The sequence below is a fragment of the Erythrolamprus reginae genome, chromosome 9 (assembly GCF_031021105.1).
Source record: "Erythrolamprus reginae isolate rEryReg1 chromosome 9, rEryReg1.hap1, whole genome shotgun sequence".
NCBI lineage: Eukaryota > Metazoa > Chordata > Lepidosauria > Squamata > Dipsadidae > Erythrolamprus > Erythrolamprus reginae.
Genome location: NC_091958.1, coordinates 399,267 through 416,991, shown reverse-complemented (window position 1 = coordinate 416,991; position 17,725 = coordinate 399,267). Strand labels below are relative to the sequence as shown.

The following is a 17,725-nucleotide window of genomic DNA, read 5'->3' as shown; positions in this document are numbered from 1 at the left end:
AGAGAGTGGACGTGGACTCTCTCCCGGAGCAGAGGGCAGAACTCTGGACAAAGGATTGGCTTTTTATATGAGGGGGGGGGCAACTCATTTATCACCATTATCATCATTACTATATACATGATTGTGGCTTGAATGCGTAGGATTGATTTTTAACAAAATTGGATTTTTAGTTTAGCTTATTTAGTTTAATTAATTGGATTTCGCTATTGTATATCATTGTTTCTTTTATAAGTTGTGAGCCTCCCCATCCTCGGAGAGGGGAGACATATAAATCCAATCAATGGATGAACAAACAATAACAAACAAACAATATCATTGTTATTAGTGGGAGCAGGGGGGGGGTTGAGTTTCTGAAGGGTGAGCCCATGTCCCTGCAGGTGTAGAAAATGGGGTTTGGGTTTTAGGAACAAATAGGTCCCTGTTGGATTGGTCCAAGACGGCTGCTCTTCCCCTCCCTCCTCCACGGACTCTGAAATTATTTGAGAAGGGAGGGGGGCAGGCCTTGGCTGCTGGGGAGAACGGGAGGCCCAAGGCAGTCAATCCCTGGCCCCCCCTGCAGGCTTCCAAATAGTGTGTCTACCTGTCCTCCAGGCTCCCAGGTGGAGCTTGAAATTAACCTGATGAGCCCCACCCTGGAAGGAGAGCCCTCCCTCCAAGTCTGAGCCGGAAGGCACCGGGCTTCGGCCCCAGAACCTGTTTTAGAAGCGGAAGGCAGGTGCTCCAGAACACATCCGGGCTGCGTCCCCCCTTCTAGTCTTTCCAGGTGAATATGTTTTACCAAAAGGATCCCAGACCCTTCTTCCCTTGAATAAAAGGTGATGGGCTGCAAAGGTGCCTCTTCTCTTCTCTATTCTACTCTACTCTTGACCAATGTCTCTTTTCTTTTAGGTCCACTGAGAGCATCTGCAGCGAACACAAACTCCTCGTGTGTCCAATCACACTCGGCCAAGAAGGAATTCTCTTCTGTTCCATCCTACCGGGCAGGGGCCGCCCCCGGGCTTTGACCATCCGGAAAGGGCCGAGGCGGTCCCTGAGGCCATCTCTGCGGCGCTGGGCCTGGGCTGGGCTCCCTCCCTCCGGCGGGCGGGCGGGCGGGCGGGGCGGCCGACTCAGCCCTCCTCCTCTCCTCCCCCTGCCCAGGCCGTCCGCAAGCGGCAGCAGCGAGGAGCCCGCCATGGAGCCCGGGGCCGGGAGCCGCTGATGGAGCCGCGGCCATGGCGCGCGCCGGAGCAGCCGCAGGGGCGGGCGGGGCTGGGCCGGGGTCCGGGGGCGGCGCGGCGGGACCCGGGACGGAGGAGCTGTCCCTGGAGGAGGTGCTGAAGGCCTACGAGCAGCCCGTCAACGAGGAGCAGGCGTGGGCCGTCTGCTTCCAATGCTGCCGCGGGCTGCTCCGGCCCGACCCGCCGGCCGCCGAGGAAGGGCGGCGGCAGCGCAGGGGACCGGCCGGGCGCCTCCGCGACACCGCCGATCTCCGCCTGTACAAGGACGGCGCCGTCTCCGCCCGCGGCGAGTTCGGCCAGGCTGGTGAGTGGGGAGGGGGCGCGCGGGGAGGGAAAGCCGGCGCCGCCGGAGAAAGTCCTGGCTTGGAGGGAGCGGGAGGAAGAGATCAGCCCCCTCCGCCTGCGGGGTCCCCGACGCGGTCCCGAGCCTGAATCCAGCCCCCCCCCCCCCCAAAACCCCGCTCCCACCGCAGGAGGGCCTGGCGCATCTCCCCCCCCCCCTTTTTTAGTGCTCCCTCCCCCGGCAGAATTCCCAATCTGGGTTAGGAAATGGTCCCAGTTTGGGTTCTTCAGGCTTTCGAAGCAATTCCCGGAGCAGAAAGTCGCGGCGCCCCAAGCAATGGAATGACTAGCAGGGCTGCCGATAGTTTCCCAGGAAGGCGGGGGGGGGGGCAGCCTGCGGGGCTCCGTGTGATGCGACATCCCAACCGGTCCAGATCAAGGAGTCCGTCCTCAAACCCGGATCTCTCGGGGAGTTTTCCGGGAAACCCCCTTTCTCTCCCTTCCTCTGAGCAATTCTCCACATTTATCTGCCCCTTTGCCCCAGTGGTCTGGGCGGGGTTTGGTTTGCCTTGAGTAATTGAGTTGTTATGTGAGGACAGAGGTCAGAAACGGCTCTTTCACCTCCTTGCCGTGTGTCTGGGTGCGTAACTGCACCAGCTTTTGGTGCCAAAGCAGATGGTTCGTGGTGGCCCTTTGGGGGCTGCGGTCTCCCAGTCCTGAGGGTTCCCACCAGGCAAGAGGGGCCCCGAGGAGGGTCTGCTCCAGAGGAGTGAAGTGGCACAAACCCTTCAGAGGAAGGACAGGTGGCCGCATCCCCGAGCAGGAGGTGACCAAGCCTGGGTGCTCACGGCTGCATCCTCAGGCAGAGAGGAGGTGAGGGGGGGCGGGTCAAAGCCACATCCAGGGTGGGGGTCTCCCCAGCCTCTCTGCAAGGCAACAAAGAAGCACCCTCAACCGCAACCTTGGTGCCTGGGGATCACGTGACCTTAGGACAGGGGTGGGCAGCCTTCTAGCTCACCGCGTGCCAACCTGCATGATAGAAATGACATGCAAAGCCACCCTGCCCGGACTCGCTGGGCTTCATGCGTGTGGGAGGGCCAAAACCTGGAAGAGCAGCATTCTGGCACACATGGGCGCACTGGTAGCCAAACCTCTGGCTTCCGGCACATTGCGCTGGCCATGGTGCACGCACGCACAGGATGGAACCCCAGAGGTTCAGGTGCCAGCATGCGCACACACACACCAGAACGCTGCTCTTGCAGGCTTCAGGGCTCCTGCGCATGCAAAGACCAGCTGACCGGCACACGTGTGCGCGCAGGAACGTGGGAGAGGAGCCGGCAAGGCCCTGCATCTCCCCCAGGATGCCCCCCCTGTCGCTTTTGGCACTGGTCCCAGAGGTTCGGCACCACTGGCCTCAGGGCCTGGGGCAGGAAGGGCGATCCTCCGGTGGGGGCTGGGGGGGGCTGAACGTGGCAAGGGTGAAGCCAGAGCACCACTTCAAGGCGAGGACTTAGGACTTGGGGCGCGGAGGGAGAAAAGCTTCTTGTGCAGCCTTTTTTGAGAAGGGGCCACCCTGGCGACAATGCCCCCAACCAGTGGGGCTTTTGCGTGCAGGCCATGACAGACAGCTGCCAGAAGAAGGTTCCCCCCCCCCAATTGAAGAACCAGCACCAGTGGGCAGATGTCCCCCTCCGGATGGCATCAACTCAGTGGGAGAGTTATGGCTCTTGCCTGAACAGGCCTGGAGTAGAGTAGAATGCCAGGGCTAGATGGGACCACGGAGGTCTTCTAGTACCCCACCCCACCTTCCTTAAGGCAGGAGTCCAGAGATGGTTGTTCATACAGGAAAGGGAGGAGGGAGGGAGGAAAGAATGAAGGAAAGGAAGGAGAGAGGAAAGGAATCCCTTCACTCGCGTATCCGCTTCCCTGTTCCATGACTGCCCCCTGGTCTTCTTCCTATTGCTCAATTGGGATTCCTTCCTCTCGGGCCAAGTCCTGGTTTAGCCAGTCTTCAGTCCTGCACCTGCCTTTCTGTGCCTCCCTGGTGCCAAGCAAAAGTTTTCACTTTGTGATTTTCATTCAGCCTCGTCAGTCTTGAAGTTACAAAGCAACACCCTCCCGGAGAGGCCCTGGCTCCTTAGAGAGGCCCTGGCTCCTTAGAGAGGCCCTGGCTCCTCAGGCGGCCCTTTGCCTCTGCCCTTGTCCGGGATGCAGTTGTTGGGAAGCTGCAGCTGCTTCTGACAATATTGACTTAGAAGTGCAGCCCAACCCATCCTCAGAACCCGTCCAGCCAGTTCTCCACCCTTCCAAAGCCCAGCTGGTGAGTTATGGCCACGGCTGGCGTTGAGGGTCACTAACCTGGTGGCTTCCTGGATGAAGGTTTGACTCATTCCGGCCCAGAATCTGCCTCCCTGCAGGCGGCCTGGAGGTCTCGGTGGGGAGGACCAAACGCGGCATCCGTTGGAGAGGTCCTCCAGCAGCGGCCAGAGGGGAGTTTTGCTGCGGCAGAGGAAAACAGGGGGCCTCTGGTCCAGGCAGGGCTCCCCTGGCTCCCCAGCCTGATATCGGGTGTATTCAGGGATCAAACCCCAGGCAGCAGTGGGCAAGGGAACTCAGCTGAGAGTTTTGCAAGTACGGCTTCATTGCTTGGGGGTGGTTTTTTCCAACTTAAATCTGCACAAAAGTGTGTCTACTTTCTCCAAAGACGTGAGCTTCTCTTACAGTTTTGCCTCGTGCATCGTTGTTTGGAAAGCAATTTCCCCCAATTAAATGCACATGTGCCATGTTGTCTCCCCTTCAGATACTTTTATGGTGAAGTGAATGATAAGATCCCAGGGACCGAGCCCTTGCCATCCGAAGGGGGACTTGGATTAGTTTGAGAACGTGAATCAGCCCGGGGAAGAGGAAGCCCCTCTGGTCCCTAGGAAGGGCCTTTCCCCCCAGGGTCTCCAGAGCAGGGAGCTGTGCAAGGCCTGGCTGGGGCCACCTGCTCCCCACCTGAGGGCTCACAACAGCTCAGCAGAGTGGGATTCTAGAAAGGCCGCCAGCCTCAGGGTAGGGAGTCCCACGGCTTCCCATCGGCCTCCATGGCAGGCAGGCAGGCAGGCAGGCACCGGGGCAGAGGCTGCCGCAGAAGGGTTGCCCACAAGGCTTCGAGGGCTGCGCTGCCCCCTCCCCTCCCAGCCTTGGCGCTGTGTGATGTCAGGCGGTGGGAAGGAGGCAAAGTAGCCGAGGAGTTGGCTCTGCTCACGATGCTGCTGCTGCCTTAAGTGGCTCTCTGCTTTCTCCTAATGGCTCCTTTTCCTTCCTTCCTTTTTGCCAAACTTCATCTTATTGATTCTAGTCCATGTCACTCTCTGTGGAGAAGGTGACCCCTAGAATCCTTTCCCTTCGCCTCCCGGTTCAGAAACAGGGCGGCAGTGGGAGGGAAGGGCTGGGTTCGTCTGGAGAGCGAGAGAAGGGGGGAGGGGGCAGGACTCCCTGGGCAGAAAGACCTCTGTCCATTCTGCACTCCAATGTCCCCAAAGAGAAAGCGCAGCTGTGAAGTGGGGCTGCTGGACATCTTGTCCTCTCCCTAGAGGGACGTTAAGCGGATGGAGGGTGGGGAAATAGCAGGGAAGGGGGGTCCGGAGTGGCCACGTGTACATGATGCGTGTGCCAGGGTGGCTTCCAGACTGGCCTTAAGCGCACCGGGAAAATTGCTTTTACCGGCGTCTTACCAGTTCCGTTTGCAGAAATCCTTTAGGCGAGGTGACCCTCTTTCCCTGGCGTTTGCCACAATCTTCCTCTGAGCCCTCTGGAACTGGGCACCACATAGGCCAAATTAATAAATAAATAATGAAATTGTAAGTTCTGGCCTTCCGCGTTTTTTCATTTTGCTGAGAGCTCCCATTGCCCCCTCCCCTAATATTTTACACTTCTGGACAAACCTGGGTGTGTGACCCCCAACGTGCCACTTGCCTTAATCTCATGCACACTGGTTGTGTGAATCGCTGCCCCAACACAGGGCAAAACGTTCCCCATTTAAGCATCCAAAGGAGAGACTCTACCCACTTGGCCTCTCTGCCCTTTTACCAAAAGAAGGGACGTCAGCGTGGAACCGGCTTGGTTCTGGCCTGGCTCTCGGACGAGGGTCCGGGATGGGCTCAGGTACACAGGTGGGTGGGTGGGTCAATCTGCCTGGCGCTCTCGGCCTCTTCTAACTGCGCCGTTTTCCCTCTGCAGAGCTCCCCCTGACCTTGGCACCTGCAGCAGAAGCTCAGGTAGGTGGCGGCCGAGGGCCCTGCGGAGAGTTCGCCCCCTCTTCTTGCAGGCCTTGGGGACCGGATAAACCTGGGAACCGCTCCACAGTCTCTTGAAAGGCTAAGGATCGAGCCTCCCTCAGGTCACGTTCACTGGCAAAGCCTTGGCAAGCGTGGAAGACCCGCTTTGCCCCCTCTCCCCAAAGCTGCCAGGGCCTGAGCACCTTGGCACACCAGGGCCTTGGTGCAGCTTTTTGGCATGGCTGCTGAGCCCCCCCCCCCCGCCCTCCAAGGACACCACGCGGGCAGGTTCTCCCTGACTCTGATCTCTGGGAAGGGGTCTTAGGTTTGCCCTGGGGAGAGAATACCGTATTTTTCGGAGTATAAGAGGCACCTTAGTCTTTGGGGAGGAAAATAGGGAAAAGAGCCTGCTTAACAGGTATCCATGTGGCCAGCGGCCTTAGTCAGGTCAGCTTCAGCACATTGTTTTCTCCCCTGGTTAAGGGCTTTATAAAAACTTTATTCTGAGAGAGCTTGCAAGCCAGTAAGAGCTGGGAACATCATTAGCACCTGGAAAGAAACTTATTCAGAGCAAGCAGAGCAGTGGAAAAAACCCTGCAAAGACTCAGGGCTTGGAAAACACTCTTTGCAGAGAGAAACCATGAAAGAGCCTGCAAGGTCAGAAGAGCTGGGAAGATCGTTAGCACCTGGTTAGGGCTGGGGAAAAAGCTACATTCGGAGTATAAGACGGACCCAAATTATTAGCCTCTCTTAGGGAGGAAAAAGGTGCATCTTAGACTCCAAAAAATACAATATTTAATCGGCATTTTATTATTGTTATTGTTGTTATTGTTATTATTATTATTAATTAGATTTGTATGCCACCCCTCTCCGAAGACTCGGGGCGACTCACAGAGTAAATGCAGCATAAGGATTTTAGCACATTTGAGGAAAGCAGGGTCTCAGCCAAGCCTTGCCCCCCCTCTTCTGCCCATTCCCTCCCCCCCTGCAGATGGTGCAGTCCCTGGGCTTTGTCATCTACCGAGCCCTCGACTGGGGCCTGGAAGAGAACGAGGAACGTGAGCTGAGCCCCGAACTGGAGCGGCTGATCGACCTGATGACCAACGGGGACTCCGAGGAGGACGGCGCCAACGGCAGCAGCACCGCAGACGAAGGCTACAGCGGGCAGGAGGAGGAGGAGGAGGAGGCGGTGGCCACGGGGGCCCTGAGTGCCGTCCGCACGTTCAGCCAAGTGATGCAGCTCTGTGCCGCCCGCCTCTCCCAGCCGCAGGAGGCCCACGCTCACTACCAGGCGGTGTGCCGGGCGCTGTTCCTCGAGACGGTAGAGCTGAAGGCCTTCCTGGCCAAGATCCAGGACGCCAAGGAGGTGGGTGGGGCTTGCCCGGTCGTTCCCGTAGTGCCGCCCTGCTCAGGGGGGAAGTGGGCATCTGGCCTCGGCCTGGATACGTGGCCGGCCTGGCGCTTTACGGCACAATCTGTGATCCTCCTGTTGGCAGCTGCCCCCCGCCCAGCCCAGCTGGGGAGTTGATCTCGGGAGGTGGGGAGGGGCTCGGCCTCCCTGCAGCAGCTGCCCAGCTGTCAAGAGGGCTCCTGGGCGCCCCAGATACAGTGGCCTGGCTGAGGCCCAAGGGCCGGGCTGCTTGGTGTCTGGAGGTCACTCCAAGTGGGGTTTTTCCTTGCTTAGCGGCATTTCTAAGCCATCCCAGCAGCCCCCCAGGACTCTGGACCGAGTGCTGACCGCTCAGCAGCAAGGAACCGAGATAAAATAAGCAGGGTGGCTAAAAGGACCCCAGGGAGAAGAGCCGGCCAAGGACCGGTGGGGGGGAGTCTGACTTTCACCGGGTAGCAAAGGGTGAGGGGCTACCGGGGCCTCTTGGGGAAGAGCATCTCAGACAACGGAGGGGTCTCAGAGAAGGCCCAGCCGGTGCTCCTCCCCCTCCGTAGCCCCCCCGTCCCCAAGAATCAGAGCCAGATGGGCAGACTGCGTCCATCAGATTCTTTGGCCCTAGCTGGGCATCTGCTGTGAGCGCCAGGGAGACGGGCAGCTCCTGACCTGCCTCCCCTGCTGGCTGCTGCCCAATGGAGCCAGGACACGGTGCCGTCACTCACCTCAAGGGTTAGATGCAATTTCTGTCTCTATTGACTATTACTGAACATCCAAAATATACTCTTTAATTCTATGTATATATGACATGTGTGTACATATATATTACACACAGGCACACAAAAAATATACATTACCTACTATATAAACTGTATGTGTATGTACACACACACACGCACAGCTCTTCTAAAATGATACACATTCATCCTCATTTACTGCAATAGGAAAAACAGACCCAGAGCCCAGAAGGGAAAAAAAGAAAAAAAATCAACATTTTTCTACTGGTTCTGCGTACCTGACCGTACCTGTAGGAGCCCCTATTGCCTGGGATGGAGGCCGGCTGGGCGGCTGCCTGAGGAAGCCATGCTCTCGGTGGGCTTGCTCTCGGCCTCTCTTGGGAGGAACCCTGAGTAGCTAACGAGAGCTGCTAATTAGGGACTCTCCCGCCCAGCCCTCTCCAGGGAAAGGAGCCCGTCTCCTGTGGGAAAGAGTTCGTGGAGAAGTCAATCCCCCCCCCCTCTGAAAGAGTCACCCGGGGAGCAAATTCTATTCTGAATCCTCATGGTGGAGGGGAGCGTGGCCGAGAGAGGGGAGGGTGGCAGGGGTTCCCCTCTCTTTGCAAGGAGGCCTTGGGGGGGCAGCCCCACAAGAGCATCAAGCCACATCAGGCCCTGCTGAGAAACTGAACACATACACACGGACATTGGCTTTTCCGGAAGGCCAGCCGGCCGAGATCCCAGGACGCAGCTAGCTTAAGCCATTCCAAACTCTAAGACTGGCGCTACCCACATGAGTCAACCTGCCACCTCCTCCTCCCACCTGGGCATCCTGAGAGGTGGCAGCCACCTGTGCCTGGATAGCTGTGGCCTGTTCTCTGCTCGCCTGCCCTTTGCTTCTAGTCCCTGGTGTGGAGCATTGCAGCTCCCAGTCAGGCTCCAGTTTGGAGAATATGCACCACCACCACCACCACCCCGTGCTAATGCTGGTTCTTGCCCCAGTCCCTTGTTTGCACAGAAGGTCCAGCTGAATAAGGACTTCATCATCCCCCCCCCAAGACCCCAGTTGTCCGGAGTAAGCTTTGGCTGCCCCCACCCTTTCCAGTTCATCCCAGTCTGATCCTGGAATGGAAATGGGAAAGGCTGACCGGCCTCTGGTCTTGGCTGTGCAGATGCTGGTGAAACTGAAGGACGAGGAGCTGAGGGACCGGTCGGAGGCAGAGCTGGACAACCTGAGGAACACCGACTGGGTACGGAGCAGGCTGGGAGAGGGGGGTGGGTGGGCTTTTAGGTAGAAAACTGCTTCCCCTCAAGAAGAATGGAGGGGAGAACCCGGCCCAAACTTTACACTCCATCGCCATCTTCACTTCCTTAAAGATACGTCTGCAGCCATAGGGCCTCCCCACAGACCCATTTGCTAGGAAGGGTTGGCCTGGGCGGAGTCACGCCGCGTCGTCACAGCTGTGGCTTGGCCCTGAGCACAGTCTCCCAGGGCTGCCCCCGGCGAGACCTTCCCAGCACGTGGGAGAGAGGGTCCACTCTGTTCCCAGGGGGGAGGCACTGTCGTCCCCAGAGGAAGCGCGGGAGGAGGGGTCCTCCGCCTCCCTTCTGGCTCAGAGTCTGGGGGGAACCCACCCTGGTGGCACTCTCGGTCTGTGACTTGCAGGCTCGGCTGTGGGTCCAGCTCATGCGAGAACTGCGGAATGGCGTGAAGCTCAAGAAGGTCCAGCAGAAACAATTTGACCCCCTGCCGACCGAGTACCAGCTGACCCCCTTTGAGATGCTGATGCAGGACATCCGAGCCCGCAACTACAAGCTCCGCAAGGTCATGGTGAGAAGAACAGGGGCTCGCCCCCTCCCTCTCTGGGGCCCCCAGGCAACCTGTGCTGCTCGACCACTCTCTGGGGCCTTCCTGCTACCTGTGGGTCCGGGCCCTAGAGCAGAGTGGGAGGTTCCACTTAAAGGGGGGGGTCAGCAACTCTCCCCCCTTGAACCTTATAGCAGCCCCACTCCAATGGCAGACAAGGTGGACAGGACTTTGGAAAGGAGCAGAAGTCGCCATCTCTCCGTCCCAGGTAACTAGAGGGGCCGCTGTAGCTAATTCTTCCGCATGGATCTCTGCCAGGTGGACGGAGACATTCCGCCCCGGGTGAAGAAGGACGCCCACGAGCTCATCCTGGACTTCATACGATCCCGCCCACCACTGAGACAGGTCAGGCCGGGTTCTGCATTTCTGCACTTTACGGGGTGGGGATGGAAGTGGCCCTCGGTCGGACTTTGCGGGTTTATTTATTTATTGGATTTGTATGCCGCCCCTCTCCAGGTTTCACTAACAACCACCTTAATTGCTTTTGCCACTTCCAAAACTCCACCATTTACTTGAGACTGTCATTTGCCCAATAGGAAATTGGGAGGGGGGGGGAGGCGGCTGGGGTTGCTTTCTGGATTGGACAAGGGGTTGTTGTTCTGGCCAGGCAGAGCTGTTTGCCATGGCGTAGTGGATGCCATGAATGAGGCCACGCAGTGTACCTGCTGGCTTGGTTGACCGTCATTCGGTCACCTCTTGGAAGGCGCAGATTAGGGGCCCCTGTTGGTGGCCTTAAGGTGCCCCGTCAGCTGCAGAGTTGGAAGAGCAGCAGCCGGTGGAAACGGGGCTCTCTGGCTTCCCAACCCCCCTGCAGGCTTCCGAGCGCCGGCTGCGCCCACTGCCCCCACAGCAGAGGAGCCTCCATGAGAAGATCCTGGAGCAGATCAAGCAGGAACGGAAGCTCCGGCCGGTGGAACTGCAGCACCAGGGCCAGAGAGGTGGGTCTGTCCTTAAAAAGGAGGCCGGGGGGGGGGAGGCCAGTTGGCTCCCCTCCTGTGGGGACCTTAGGGGGAACCCCAAACCTTCGTCTAGCCCCACAGACACCTCAGGGTGCTCCAGGCTGAGAATGCAGCTGTCTATTAAACCCCCCCCCCCACTGAAACAGGAGGGAGCTTGGAAGCCTCTTTGGGGGGAGACACTTTGGGCCCAGAGGGTTCGGGTGCCACATCCTTCAGCCCTGCAGCTCTGGCGCACGCTGACCTTTGGATGGGCCCCCTGGTCGAGGGCCAGGCTGGGCACAGCTGTGGCCCTGGTGAGAAGGGGGGCCGGGCTGGGGTCTGCCGCCTGCCACACTGTGCCCTCTCCTCTCTCGTCCTGCCAGGGTTTGGTTCCTTGCCCTGCCTGGTGAAGGCCGGCTCCAGCCACGTGCCATCGACCTCTTGCATCAACCTCTCCGTTTCAGAGCCCGGTGCCCCACTGCAGCGCCAGAGGCCGAGGGTCCTGCTGAAGGCCCCCACGCTGGCAGAGATGGAGGAGATGCTCGTGTCGGAAGTAAGAGACGGGCCCCACTGGCTGCTTTCTGGGCAAGGGGAGCCCCTCGGCCACCACGTCCACTCCTGCTGGCCTCCTCCTCCTCTTCTCCCCCTTCCTTGGCCTCAGGCCCACTGCTCCGGCTACCTCTGCCAACCTCTAGGGGCGCTGGCACCATTGCTCCCAAAGGCCTCTCGCTTGTGGGTCTTCCTTCTCCTGGGGGGCAGGAGGGCCATCTTGCTCTGACCTCCGGGGGGGGCAGGGGGGGCTGTGCCTGGGCAGGCGGTGGGAGCATTCGGCAGGCGTGCTGACCGTTCCCTTTTCTGCAGGAGGAAGAGTCGCCGTGCTCGGAGGCGGTTCAGGAGCCGGGTCCCCTGATGCCCCTGAAGAGGGACCGCTCTTTCTCCGAGCAGGACTTGGCCCAATTTCGAGAAGACAGTGAGAGCAGCGAGGGTCACCTGGAGCACTACAGGCCCAGCCTGCCAGACCCGAGGCCTCGCTCAGGTACCAGGTCCTCTGCATGGGCCAGCATGGAAGACATTGGCAAGTGGACCTCTTTTTGTGCCCTAACCCCACAGCGGGAGGCCGTTCTCTCTGCGCCCCGCCTTTCCCAGCGGACAGGGTGCAGCCCCACTGTCTGAGGCCCACTGCAGACCCAGAGAGAGAGAGAGCGCAACTTTTTACCAGCTCTGTCTGGGTGTGAATGGGTTCCTCTCCTGCAATTGGAAGGGCAAGGCTTGCTGGAGGAGTTTTTCTTTCTTTCTTTCTTTCTTTCTTTCTTTCTTTCTCTCTTTCTTTCTCTCTTTCTTGTATTTCTATGCTGCTCAACTCCCAAAGGACTCCGGGCAGTTTACAACAGGATATAAAATACATTTTAAAACATTTTAAAACATCATATAGTATGTTGTAAGCTGAGAAAGAGAAAGGTGGCATAAAAGTCCAATAAATAATAAGTAATAATAATCATAAAAGATTAAGGGAAAACAGTTTTAAAAAATCACATACATACATATCATAAAATTGCGAGGTCAACAGCCCCAACCCTCCCAGAAAAGTTAGGTCTTCAATGCTCTCCGGAAGGTCAATAGAGTGGGGGGCAGTCTGGATCTCAGGGGGTAGTTGGTTCCAGAGAGCCGGGGCAGCCGCAGAGAAGGCCCTTCCGCGCAGGCCCACCAGCCGACACTGTTTAGCTGATGGGACCTGGAGGAGACCAGCTCTGTGGGATGTTACTGGTCACTGGGAACTATGAGTTGGAAGGCGGCCTTAGAGATAACCTGGCCCTGAGCCATGCAGGCCTTTAAAGGTAATAAGCAACACCTTGAATTCAGCCCTGAGACCGAAAGTGAGCCAGTGGAGCTCATGGAGGTGTGGTGTGATGTGTGTGTACATAGGTGCACCCACAACCACTCCCACGGCTGCATTCTGGACCAACTGTAGCCCCACGTAGAGCGCATTGCAGCAATCCAGCCGTGAGGGGACAAGGGCACAAGTGACTGTGTGGAGAGCCCCCTGATCCAAGCAGGGTCGCAATTGGTGCACCAAAGCCCCCCCTTGCCACAGCTGTTAGACGTTGGTCCAATCTTCGCTGTGGGTCTAGGAGGACACCCAGAACGGTTCTGAGGGGGACAGAGCCCAGGATGGACAGTCAATAGAGTCTTCGGGAGGCGACACCCACAGCCACTCGGTCTTGTCTGGGTTATGTCTGGGGGTAGGGGGGCCTGTTCTCCCTGCTGGGCAGATTCTGACTTGCTCTCCCTTCTGTTCTCCTGCAGGTTCGGTTCCGGCTCACTACCACCCTCGGGTCAGTTCGTGTCCTCGTAAACAAGGCATCCTGGGCTCCGTGGAGGAGAACTTGGAGGCCAGCTCTGTGCCTGTCACAGACGCCAGTCTGAAGTATTTGTGGCTGGTGAGCATTCTCAGTTGGCGGGTGGCCACACACGCTCGGCCTCTGTCTGACCAGTGAGGCTGGTTGGGGGAACTGCCAGCACAAGGGCTCCAATTCAAGGGTGGCATCCAGCAGGTTCTGGGGGGTTCTGGGGAATCGGTAGTGGAAATTTTGAGTAGTTCGGAGACCTGGAAAATGCCCCCCCCCCCCTGTCTGGAATGGGGATTTTTCCAGTACCCTCCCTCGCCACGCCCACCAAGCCACGCCCACAGAGCCAGTAGTAAAAAAAATTGGATTCCACCACGGCTCCAATGATTCCGTTGTCTTTCTGGCGTTAGAACCTGGGCCGCGTGTGGACCATCTTCCTTGGGAGGTTTTCCTATTTGGGGCCAATTCTGCAGGGACCTGAAAGCTTTGATTTCTTTTCCCCAAGGGGAAGGCGGCCTCTTTCTCTGCCTTGTGAGAGAGTGGAGAGCCAGCTTTCCCTGGCTGTGGACCTGGGCTGCCCTCTCTGCCAGGGCCTGACCCCAGACTCTGCCCCCCACAGCAGGAGTTCAGCCACCCCGTGGAAAGCCTGGCCCTGACGGTGGAGGAGATGATCAACGTGCGCCGGGTGCTGGTGAAGGCGGAGATGGAGAAGCTCCTCCAGAGCAAAGAGCTCTACACCAGCCTGAAGAAGGGGAAGGTGGGGCCGGAGGGGCTGCAAGGGGGGGGGAGGGGGCCACCCCGGACAGGCTCTTGCTGACCGTCTCTCCCCTGGCTCAGAGCTGCTGCTGCTGCCGGACCAGGTTCGCCCTCTTCTCCTGGCCCCCCACCTGCCTCTTCTGCAAGAGGTGAGCAAGCGGGGGCCCAGCGGGGGGGGGCATGGTGGGATGAATGGGGCTCCCGGCTGAGCCCGGCCTCTCCTCTCTTGCCTTTAGGTCTGTCTGCAGTACCTGCAGCCTGAAGGTAAGAAGCGTCCCGTCCCCCCCGTCCCCCCCCGGCCAAGAGGCCTCCTGGGCAGCTGGGTGGAGCAGCCCCCCTCCCCTCCGCTGAGCCCTCTTTCCTTCCTGCTTGGCCCACCTAGATCAAGATGCCCTCGAAGAAGCTGGCCCACATCCCTGTCTACGCGCTGGGCTTCGAGACACTGCATGGATCTCTGGGAGCCAAGGGGCCCCCAACCCGCCGGCAGGAGACTTTCCAGTAGGTGGCGCTCCTCCCCCTTCCGTTGCCTGCTCATGTCCTGAAACGCCTGATTGGGCTCATTGTGGGCACAGGTCTTCTTTTGGGGGGGAAACACGGAAAGACGCTAACGGACAATAGTTTCTGATCTGTCCTCGCGTCCTTTCCGTTCCTGGATAAGAGATTATTTGGCTTGAGAAATGGAAGGGACCCAAGGTCCCCGAAAGGCCTCCTGGCTCACGGGTGCAGCTCCTGCAACCCCTTCAAGTCGCTGAAGGTTGGCCAGAGATTACAGCGTAACAATTGTGTGGCGCATAAGGACGTCCCATAAAACAAGGCACGTGAATCTCAGGGTGTGTTATCAGCAGGGCTTCCCGATACAGGAGCCACAGACCTCTTGAGCCAAGCAAAGCCCTTGGGTGGCGCTGGGGGGCAGCAGCATCAGGCGCAGCTGCCCCAGAGCAAGGGCCGCAGACTCGAGAGCAGCCCGTTTTTGCCTTCCAGCTCCCTGCAGGGCACCCGCTGGCGCAGCGTGGAGGAAGAGTTCCCCTGCATCTACGCCCACGGGTCGGTGCTCAAGGACGTTTGCCGCGACTGTTCTGGCTTCGTCACGGACGTCGTCAGCTCCAGCCGCAAAAGCATGGACATTCTCAACACCAAGCCGGGCAGGAGCCGCAAGACCCAGTCCCTGTACATCTCCTCCAGCTAGAGGCGCCTGGAACCTCCCCTCCACGGGCTGCCCCCAAACCTCTCCCGCTCCGGCCGGCACCCAGCCTTTGAAGGCCCGGCAGCCCAGACTCTCCAGCAGAGGAAACGCAGCTTTGGGCCCTGCTGGCTTCCACCTTCCTTTATGCAGCCCACCCCATCTCCCAGGGACATCCGCCTGCTCCTCTTATGTATACACACACACACACACACACGTGTACACACCCTTGTAGATATTGTATGTTTCTGCAGCGGACATGTTGCTTTAGCTGAGCAGCATGGCAGCCCCCCACATTGGCAAACGAGAACTCTGCTGAACGCACGCCAGCCTGGAGGTCAGCCAGAGGGAGCCTGGGCACCGGAGCCTGGGCACCGGAAGGGTCCAGCTGAGCTGCCGGGCAAAGGCCAGCTCCTTCCCTGCTGCTTTCCCTGCAGGAAACGTCCCTCCGGCCAAGCGGGCTCTCCCCTCACAGCCAGGCGCCTGCCGCTGAGCGCACCTCCTGGGGCCGCTGGCTGCTCCGTGTCATTTCCGTGGCTCTCGCTTGTCGTCCTTCTCTGGGTGGAGGAACGAGGTGGGTCTCCTGCCAGGACTATGAAAAAGGGGGGGGCTTTCCCTCCACAGTTTCAGGAGGAGTGTGTCTTCTTTGTACAGCCAATAATAAAATGCCTAATTTTATAAGAATCTAGAGATACAGAGCCCCTGTTCCCAGCCCCTAACAGCCACTTGCATAGGGAGGGGGGAGAGCCGCCTGCACGGAGGGCGCCAGGATCTTTGTGGGGGCGGAGGAGGTGGGGGCCGTCCGTGTCCATAGAGGAGGAAATCCTGGTTCCCACGTAAACGGGGCCATATCTGCACATGGCACTAAGCTGTGCAAACTAAATTGGCCACTTGGGTAGCGACGTAGCACAAAGTGGATCTTCACAGCTTGTTTAACAGCCCAGCTTGTGGGGGTCCTGCACGAGCTTGCCAAGGAGGTTGCATTCTGCCCTCTTTCCACTGACTTGAAATGAAGACTAGGAGCCTGAAGCAGGGGGGGGGGAGGGGGGAAGGACCCCTCTGTCAAAGACCCCTCCTCCTGGGAGCGGAGCCACTTCCAACTGCCAGACCACATCCCAGCATCTTGCGCAAGGCCGGGCCCATACCAGGGACTGAATGGAGAAGACATAGCCCCACTTAGGGCTGCTGCAGGATGGCCTGAATAGCCGGGCTCTTTAGTGGCTCTTTCTGGGAACCAGCCAGAAGAATTTTAAAAATTGGGTAATGGTCCCAAAAGCTGAACTGGCGTGTGGGGGGCATGGGAAAAGGCCCCCCCTCCCTTCCTCCAGGTTTTCATTCCACCTTCCTCCTAATCCCGCTCCCCTGCCTCACTGGCTGCGCACGTTATCCAACCCGGCCTTCAGTATTTATGGAAGCGAGACTCCTTCCTACTTGCGCTTCCCAGCTGCACAAGAGTGAGATCCGAGCCCTGCCCTTCCCTCTGAGACTTACGTAATCCCGACAGGGCTTTTTGGACCAGGAACTCCGCCGAGGGAAGCCTATGCCCCCAGCCTTCCATGGAGCCCCACAAAGAAGCCAATCTTCTCCCGTCTTCAGCCCACAGGCTGGTCTGCTGTGCTGAAATGGAAGGGACTCCCCGGTGCCCTCCGGGTTTTGCCAAGAGCCTCCAGACCTGCTTCTGCATGCCATCCTCCCCTCCCTTGCGCCCCTGCTCCACTGTTTGGAAGAAGCCTCCGTCTTGTGCGGGTTTTGTACCTAGCATCACAGGACTCAACTGGGTCGAGCGCCATTTTGCTTTCGCTAAGATGCTGGCCTGGAATCGGACCCCAGGTCTTCATGCCTTAGTCATGGAAGTCATCTGGGTGACCGTGAGCCAGTCATTCAGCTCAACCCACCGCACAAGGTTGTGAAGAAAAGGGGAGGTAGGACTATTAAGTTATGTTTGCTGCCTTGCGTTATATATAAAAAGGGGGGACTAGAAATCTAACAATTCAACATGCTCAATTTCGCAAAGCTCACATCCGTGGCTAACGTGGCATGCCAGAAATGCACCCCGTGCGCAGGTGGATGCACAAGTAACTGGCTGTGTACAGTGTATATAGAGTGTCCATAATCAAGACGTTGCCTAGAACTGAGAACGTGGTCAGAAAGCAAAGCTCAAGTGTGGAGGGGAGGTTTTGGGAGATGTTTGTAGACCAAGAGGAGGGTCAAGACTTAGCTGGTGTTCTGGGGTCCCCCTCCTCCTCCTGTCCTCTGTTACAGTCTACTTGCTTGACATTTGACCTGACCTTCAGGTGTCGCATTGATCTGCTCCTCACTCTTTTTGGCAGTAGCTACTTGCTGTGGCAAAGCAGGGTCCCTGTCCCCTTCTCAGCCCCGCGTGTCCTCATCCTCCTCTGCCAATGGTTTATACGAAGTGTGTACTTTAAAGAAGTGTAAATAAAATTCAAAGTGAAACAGACCTAGTAATGTTCCTCTGTAAATCCTGCTCCCAAGGAAGGAACAATTTCCCAGGTCGGCAGCAGTCGTCTGAAGGGGAAACTCGCCAAGCAGAGGGGGGATCTGTGGCTGATAAAAATGCTTCCTAAAACTCCAGACGGAAGAGCTTGTCGGAATGTTTAGAGCAGAGCTCCGTTTTTTGCCCTATGCCCCGCGCTTATTTTACTCTCCCAGCACGGATACAACGTAGGCTGCAAAGTTAACCCAAAGAGATGATTAAAGGAGCTTTGGAAGGTGTGCTTGATTCTAGGGTTCCCCAGTTGGGCACTTCAGAGA

General features: G+C 58.1%; 1 protein-coding gene across 5 annotated transcripts; it reads left to right on the top strand.

Annotated features, from left to right (window-relative positions):
- The first annotated feature begins 1,169 nt into the window (after window positions 1-1,169).
- Window positions 1,170-17,411, top strand: SPIRE2 (spire type actin nucleation factor 2). 5 transcript variants are annotated; one of them, XR_011559893.1, is made up of 16 exons: window positions 1,170-1,524; window positions 5,727-5,764; window positions 6,756-7,130; window positions 9,037-9,114; window positions 9,531-9,695; window positions 9,990-10,076; window positions 10,546-10,669; window positions 11,053-11,222; window positions 11,531-11,744; window positions 12,974-13,107; window positions 13,634-13,771; window positions 13,852-13,919; window positions 14,007-14,034; window positions 14,153-14,268; window positions 14,752-15,524; window positions 16,455-17,411. XR_011559893.1 is itself a non-coding variant. In XM_070761750.1 (15 exons), the coding sequence occupies exons 1-15, from the start codon at window positions 1,215-1,217 to the stop codon at window positions 14,954-14,956; spliced, it is 2,250 nt and encodes a 749-aa protein (XP_070617851.1). In that variant the 5' UTR covers window positions 1,170-1,214; the 3' UTR covers window positions 14,957-15,634. The 5 variants fall into 5 exon arrangements, 4 of the variants coding, with proteins under 4 accessions (XP_070617851.1, XP_070617853.1, XP_070617852.1 ...); XM_070761750.1 differs by lacking the exon at window positions 16,455-17,411 and having other exon boundaries at window positions 14,752-15,634; XM_070761752.1 differs by lacking the exon at window positions 16,455-17,411 and having other exon boundaries at window positions 1,171-1,524; window positions 11,134-11,222; window positions 14,752-15,634.
- The last annotated feature ends 314 nt before the right edge of the window (window positions 17,412-17,725 follow it).

What these genes read in the sequence shown, in the direction of transcription:
- SPIRE2 (XM_070761750.1), top strand. Translation starts at nt 1,215, where the DNA reads ATGGCGCGCGCCGGAGCAGCCGCAGGGGCGGGCGGGGCTGGGCCGGGG. An exon ending in GTCTGAAGTATTTGTGGCTG is followed by an intron (nt 13,108 to 13,633) that starts GTGAGCATTCTC and finishes TGCCCCCCACAG; the next exon opens with CAGGAGTTCAGCCACCCCGT. An exon ending in ACCTGCCTCTTCTGCAAGAG is followed by an intron (nt 13,920 to 14,006) that starts GTGAGCAAGCGG and finishes TCTTGCCTTTAG; the next exon opens with GTCTGTCTGCAGTACCTGCA.